This window comes from Triticum dicoccoides, chromosome 7B, assembly GCF_002162155.2.
Source record: "Triticum dicoccoides isolate Atlit2015 ecotype Zavitan chromosome 7B, WEW_v2.0, whole genome shotgun sequence".
Lineage (NCBI taxonomy): Eukaryota > Viridiplantae > Streptophyta > Magnoliopsida > Poales > Poaceae > Triticum > Triticum dicoccoides.
The window spans coordinates 144,470,640-144,477,755 of record NC_041393.1 but is presented as its reverse complement, the minus strand read 5'-3'; the positions used below and the strand labels follow the sequence as shown (position 1 = coordinate 144,477,755).

Below are 7,116 nucleotides of genomic sequence, written 5' to 3'. Positions count from 1 at the left end.
GCGCTGCTGGGTAAGATTCTGTGTATAAGGTTTTCCCCAGTAGTGATTTCTCCATCTTCGGAGGAGCAAATCCCACTCTTGAGCTATCTAGCCCCTTGACAAACTTTCCGATGAATCTGTTAGTTGTCGTTATGATCATCGTGTTATAGATGATGTTTGAGCAATCCCAAAGTCCATTGTACGGTAAGAAGTGACTACGATACTCTCATGGTCTAAGGAACCAAAGCATACGTTAACTCTCTGTGTTATAATGATTGACTTGTGGCGATAGTATCTCAAGGTATAACAAACAAATTGGGTAAATTCAATATGATCATTCTTCCAACATCATATTCTCAAAGTTATTTTGGAACTACTGTTACACTTAATGATATCCCAAGATTCGAAAAATGTGATCACTACTTACAACACTTGAGCTAGTCCCAGAGGCAATACTACGAATCAGGTTTTACCGTTATCATTCCACATGTGCATATGCGTTTTCCACTGAATCACATATTCCAGGATAGTTATAGCATAGAATAAAAACTCTTAATTATAAACATGGAAATAAATAATACAATATTATTGCCTCTATGGCATATTTCCAACATGTTGAAGCCCATGGGAGCTAAAGGTAGGTTTCCTATTTCTTTCAAGTTATATGTGTCACTCACAAAGCTATCTTTGCACTTTCAGTGTTTACCTTACTAAGTATCAACTGGATCGATTGGTGTAGATTGCAGCAGAGTAACACAGAACACGGTAACAATCAACAAAAACCCAACAATTGCCAAGTATCAAGCATTTGAAAGAGAGCAATTAGTGATGGAAAACATGGTCACATGGGTGGATATTGCCCAGACAGAATAAATCATTACATAGTGCATTATTTCTGGATTACCCTGAACAATGTAGGTATGTATTCCTTAAATTGAGAAACATGCTTAAGAACACTTGTCTCTCATCTACAGTCTAACCCCTGTTTGCTTCGAGGTCCATAACGAAACTAAGGGTTACTAAGATGACCTTGCGGGTCAACCAGAATAATGCATTAACACTTCATGAATACATGTAATCCTTAGCCGACCCCATTGATACCACGGTCTGTCATCCTCGAGGCACAATCAGAAACAAAAAAACACAAAAGATAAATATGGTTCAGATCTGTAATCATATTACCCAAGCCCTAATAATAAACATTGGGCACAACAAAGTCATATCAACAATAATTCTCAAACACCAGAGGTCAATACTACATCAATCTTAACACTATTACATGATTTTCCATCACCTGGATCAGATCCACCCCATGTGCCTACAAGAAATTACTCACACATAGAGGAGAGGAGCATGATGGTGATGATGAAGGGGCTGTTGGTGGCCATAATGATGATGGAGGTATTGTTGGAGACGATAGTGCACTGAGGGGGGCATCTAGTTCCGAGAATCTGATTGAATTGTTCATGAACGATCGTCTCTTTGTCAGCATGGGCCATCGCCGTTTGGTTCGCCGCCTGGATGGAGGGATGAAGTTCTTGCATCGTCGCGGAGACACTTTCGCGTGGATGAAGGACGTGTTCGCTTCCTCCCCTGAAGCCCGGTGATCCGCCTCTTCCTCGTCCGCTCAATGGCAGCGAGCCTGATTATGAGCTGCTTAAGAAGCCTTGTTAGGTTGAACTCCGCGGTTGTGAGCTGCCTACTTTCCGGCATGACATGGAGACGCAAGAAGACCTCATTTGTAATCTGGAATTGCACCCTTGTTGTCCGCTGCATCTTAATCTTCCGACGCGAAGGCGCAACTGTGCTGCTCAGGCGTTGCCATGCCTTGGTGACCGTCTTGTTGAAGTGGGGGAAGCACGGCCAAAAGGACTCGAAACGGAACCGCGTAAGCCGGTGGGGGCGGTAGCACTAGCTAGGAGGAGGGGGGAGTGGTCAGAGCATGATGTCCATGCCGCCATCAGGAGGAAAGATGGAAACAACGCCTCCCAACAAATGTTGCAAAAGAACTTATCAATGCTAACAAGCGTAGGACCCCCCCTCTCGTTATTCCACGTGAATCTTCTATTCTTGCATTTGATTTCACGCAGCCCCGCAGCATCGATGGCAGCTCTAAATATACCCATAATACGTTTGTTAAGTTTGTGGTTATTTTTTCTCTAGCCTCATAGATCAAATTGAAGTCATCATTGATCAGCCAAGGTTCACCAAAGGAGGCCGACGATTATGGAAACGTTGGCAGTGATGGAGAAGCGCCCCCAATTGTGTGCGATGTCATGGTCGGGATCTCCTTGTCTCATAAAATGGCTGCCCCGCCACGCGGGCCAATTACCCGCTGCCCAAATATCGATCTTGGTCTCCTGCACGCAGAGAATTGCGAGGTGATGCTTGCCGGCCACCTCAGTAGGAAGGTATACCGGGCTCTTGTGACCGTTTCTCTCAATCGCAGCACAGCCATGAAAAGGTTGAATATGCAATAGAACTGTACTCTACCTAAGCACTGAAGCAGAGTTAGGCACTCCACAACTCATATAATGTACATAATTTGCACTTTGGTCCATCACAAGCATCCTCACTCTCGAGTACACAGACTATAGCAGAACCTGCAGCCGACTGGCCGTTTCAAGTGGGTCCCCAACGGATGTGATTCCAGAGAAAAGGGCCTGGCACACCGCGGACGACCGGCGGGCTCTGCATTATCAACCCTACGCAGACACAGACAGCGGCAATGGCGACCAGGGATAGCACCACAGGCCTGTTCGACAAGAACCTGTTTGGGCAGGGCCGGTAGGCAATGTGCTGGAGCTGGACACACTGTCTGCATCCCGGTGGGCTTTTCTCGAATTCAAATACGGTCTGATCAGTTGATCTCGGCCGACCTGCTTCTGCGGCAGTACCAGTGGTGGTCATGGGAACAGACACATGGGCTGCAGGTAACCTGCTGTTGATTTTGTTCTGGACCATCTGGATGTAGGAGGTTTGTCCTCTCCGCCGGGCGCAATCCTCTGGAGTGTACCCAGTAGCATCGCGGGCATTCTTCCACGTTTTGATCCCCAGCTGCCACATTTAGGCCGCATGAGTTCAGGAAAGAAAATAAAAGACAGGGAGAAAATGTTGCAAGCAGAAGCGACTCATTAACCATAGTTTCAATGTCTTTGATCCAACACCGATGTAGAACTCTGCTGTTACTACTCAACAAGGTTCTGATTTGCACACACTAGTTTTTTTTTGTTGTTGTTGTAGCTGTGGAAAATTTATCAATTCAGGAAAAAAAATTAGCATGAGAGTTCAGTGCAAGTACCTGTTGGGGATCATCAGTCAGAGCATCCAAAACGGCAGCAGCATTAGTGATGGTAGCTGCAACATGGAGAGGTGTAATATCCGATGGACCAATCATGTCAGGCGTGAACAAGAACTGGGCTGGTGTGGCCACGGCTCCACCGCCCACCGGTGCAGATTTCGTTGTGTATCTCAATAGGCAGGCAACCAAAGGCTTCGACCGCTTGTTGACAGCTGCGAATACTAAGCTCTCTCCCAGGACAAACTCAACTGGTGAGGCGACATCGATATTGCCCTGGAACAAGGTGTCCAGCAGCATCTTTACCACGCCGCACCATTCCTGATCAACCGCAAAGGACAGGAGCCACCTAAATCTTGCAGCAGAAAAGCCCACCGCATGATGTTGTTGCGGAGCCTTGGATGATGTAGCTCGTGTGTCGCTCCTTTGGAGAAGCCACCCTATTTCATGTAGAAACTTTAAGGCTTGGCTGCGAGAAGCCATCAGATCTTCTCTTCCTTCCAAGGCATCACCAAATGCAATTATATTCAGTTTTTCCTCCAACATTCTAATCTCACAACATATACATTCTTTGGCGACAACAAAGGGGAAGCAAATGCTGCTCTGATCATAATCTTCAACCTGGAAAAGGAATCAAGAAATTACGTAATTTAAAAAGGGAAATGAGCATGCATAAAGAGAAACAACTGAAAGAACACCAAAGGGATAATTCACCTCTATGAACCCCCTTCCACTTGTACTAGGGAAGGAGCAAGAAAAGGTCAGACATTTAGGGCCTTGCTGAATCCTAGTATCATCATGTAGTTTTTGTGTTGCTTCTTGGACTAAATATTTCCCATCAAATATACAGAGTAATCTGTAACGAATATCATCATTATTGTCAGTCAGATAAAATCCAGGTCAGGTCAGTGCAGAGTGCAGACTAATGCGTGGTACCTACTTTGTGGTTGGTTGAACTATGTTGAAGCCTCTCACTGAGAACTTTGCCGTCGAATTATAGGCAGCCGCAATAGGAGTTACACACAGTATCTGATGCTTGTCACCTATTACAGGTTGCCAGGGAGACACTAACATAAGCCTGCCTGCAAAGAAAGGGAAACCACATATAAAAATAGAAAAAGAACAAGGGTGTAATATAAAGAGAGAAATAAGGCGAACAAACCATTGCAGCTTAATGTGAGGCGGTCCTGCACCCTAGCATACAGCCATCCTGTCTCCCAGAAACCATTTGTGGATATGCTAATGAGATTTTCTATCCAAGGAGCTGGATCGACATTAAGCTTTAGAGGAATTCAGACAAAAGAAAAATAACAGTAAGTGAGGATTATGCTTATCTATCCAAGGTTCATAATTTAGGTTTTGCTATTTGAATTCGTAAGCAGTTTATTCACTTGGTAACAGATAAGCATGTTTAGAACGCTAGTATTAGCAGCGCTACCTTATCCCACATCCAGTTAGGAAGACGAAGGTAAATAGTTAGAATTACACAACCAGGCCTGATATAGCTCTCCATGTCACTAGGATAATGTGACAGCCAGTTTAGGATCTGCAAATAAAAAACAATTTGAACCAAAAACTTGAAGAAATAAATAGTCAAAAAAAATGAAGAGATAAAGTTGTCAAAGAGAGGCACTATTCCCAATTTGCATATGGTAAATGACCTGTGCACGTAGATCCGCAGGAAAATCATTTGGCTGTTTACCAAAAAGCTTGAAGACAATTTTATCTGTTCGGCTCTGCAAATGTTTTGGGGCATCAGGGGTGCTGCAGCTGAGACGCAATTAGTCAGCAGGAAAACCCAAGAGAATCAACCTAAATAATGTACCTCATCTTCCTCGACATAAGCATCATTTAGATCAAAATTTTGCGCACGTCTTTTCACAGGAGGCTCTTCTGAGGACACATGTCAAGTGGTCCACACATCATTTAATTTCAGAATGTGTACTTATTTGCCTTGTGCAACAGCAGCAGCAGCAGTTAATCAAAGGGCTATTTACCTGCATGAACTGGTGGTCCACTTTGATTCCCAACATAGTTACCAGCATTTGATGAGGTTGCATCCTTTAGCATATCTTGACATGCCTGTGTGCCAGCAACAGCAGCAAGGTTCTTCAAAAGACTAACCAAAAGATTGGGACCATTGATTTGCTCAGATGAGCTAGCAGCAGCTGCGAAGACATAACACTGAGGTTATATGAGCATGGATCGATCGATCGCATATGAACCAGTAAAAATCAATGTATAGCACTGCGCCGTACATACGATCCGAGAAACTTACAATCTTGTCCAGCGAGTTGTCTCAACAAGAGGAGTAAGGTGTTGGTTAAGGACTGATTTTCACCCAAGGAATTAACAGCCTCAGCTGGGGCTTTCCTCCTCCTTCTATTATGTGTTGCCAGACGTGAGCGGCAGCTCTTCTTCCCTTCATCAAATTCTTGAACAAGGTGAAACCTAGAGACAAATGTCAAATGATTCTTCCCCTTTACACCATTAAAAGTTTAGGCATGAAGAAATTAATTGCTGACTAACCTGCTGCACTGCTGGCAAAACCGATGCTCGATGTTTTTGATACGAACAAGAGTCGACTTGGTATGCGGTTCGCACACCTTGTGCCTCCTGTGGTAGTCCCTATCGTCGCCGAGGTCCGCGTGGCAGCCGTCGACTTGGCAAGATGGAGCAGAGCTGGAAGATGCACCTGCTGTTGCACTGGCAGGTCCCTCTTCTTCGCCCATCTGTCCTCTCCGAACAGCAATCCTTTCATGATGAAGAATCGCAGTGTTGCTGCACTCCTCGGGGTTATCCACTGTGGTGACTCTCTTCCTCCTCCTCCTCTTGTCAGCAGCAGCAGCACCAAAACTGCCCCCCTCCTCTGCTAGCCCAAGCTCCCTGCTGCCGCACCCTGACGGAGCGTCCGCGTTTGGCGACGGCGTGGCCAGGAAGAGGTTGCCGTCCCATCTCCAGTCGTTCAAATCCCACTCGTGGCCCTTCTTCTTCTTGTTCTTGAGCCCACCAGACATTCTCCCCCAAACCCCCCTCCCCCTGTTCTGTTCTAGGCACGAAACTGCTAAAGATCTCGAAATTCAACTAAATTCCCCAACTATACATATGCATCAGCGCGGCAGTGCTAATCATACAAAAGCCACCATGTGCAACTGGACTATATTGCTATCTTGGAACCGAATCGTGAGCTGAGAAAAATCAATCAAGAGTCAAGGGGAGGCGAACAGTGAGGATTGGTGGAACCTGGGGCGAAGTATCCTGGGCAGGCAGGACCTCCCCCTGTGCCGGCACATTCGCATCGGGGGATGCCTCTTTTTCTTCCGCCTTAACTGGCGCTTGGCAGCTTCGTCTCGGCTCGGGAGTCGGACAGTGACACCATGCCATTTGAACCTTGGAAGAGCAGGACACTCCTTTGTCTTTCAGTCGGGGGCTGGAGGCGGGCCGGCAGGACGGCTGCCCGTGATGCTTCGGCCGAGCCCGTGCTGACGCCGGTCTGGGCCAAAGCATGCCCTCGGCCGGCGGCGCCTTGTACCCCTACACCCTCCGCCTGCGCGCCCTATTCGGCGAAGGCAGGTACTAGGCGTCGGTCGACCGATCCGTCGCCTCCCACACCACACAATCTGCCGTGTTTGACTGTCCGATCACTCTTTTTCCCCGACAAAAGGGAAACGTTTGAAACCGGCACGCCGACCGAAAGTTCGGCCGGCCGAGCGCGCGTCGTTAGATCAGATGCAAATCAACCGTCCTTATTGCTCCGATAACTGCCCACCGCTTTGCCTGGACCTTATCTTATCTCTTCACGGGGAGATTTTTTTTTTTCGAGAGTACGCCAAAGACGT

General features: G+C 46.6%; 1 protein-coding gene across 1 annotated transcript; it reads right to left on the bottom strand.

Moving 5' to 3' along the window:
• Positions 1-2,272: 2,272 nt before the first annotated feature.
• On the bottom strand, positions 2,273-6,769 carry LOC119341985 (squamosa promoter-binding-like protein 1). The gene is made up of 11 exons (XM_037613831.1): positions 5,807-6,769; positions 5,556-5,728; positions 5,275-5,445; positions 5,103-5,170; positions 4,939-5,013; positions 4,716-4,823; positions 4,440-4,557; positions 4,218-4,359; positions 3,992-4,133; positions 3,281-3,898; positions 2,273-3,036 (listed from the first exon to the last, which is right to left on the bottom strand). Exons 1-11 carry the CDS (start codon positions 6,292-6,294, stop codon positions 2,602-2,604), a joined length of 2,538 nt encoding a protein of 845 aa, XP_037469728.1. The 5' UTR covers positions 6,295-6,769; the 3' UTR covers positions 2,273-2,601.
• Positions 6,770-7,116: the final 347 nt, after the last annotated feature.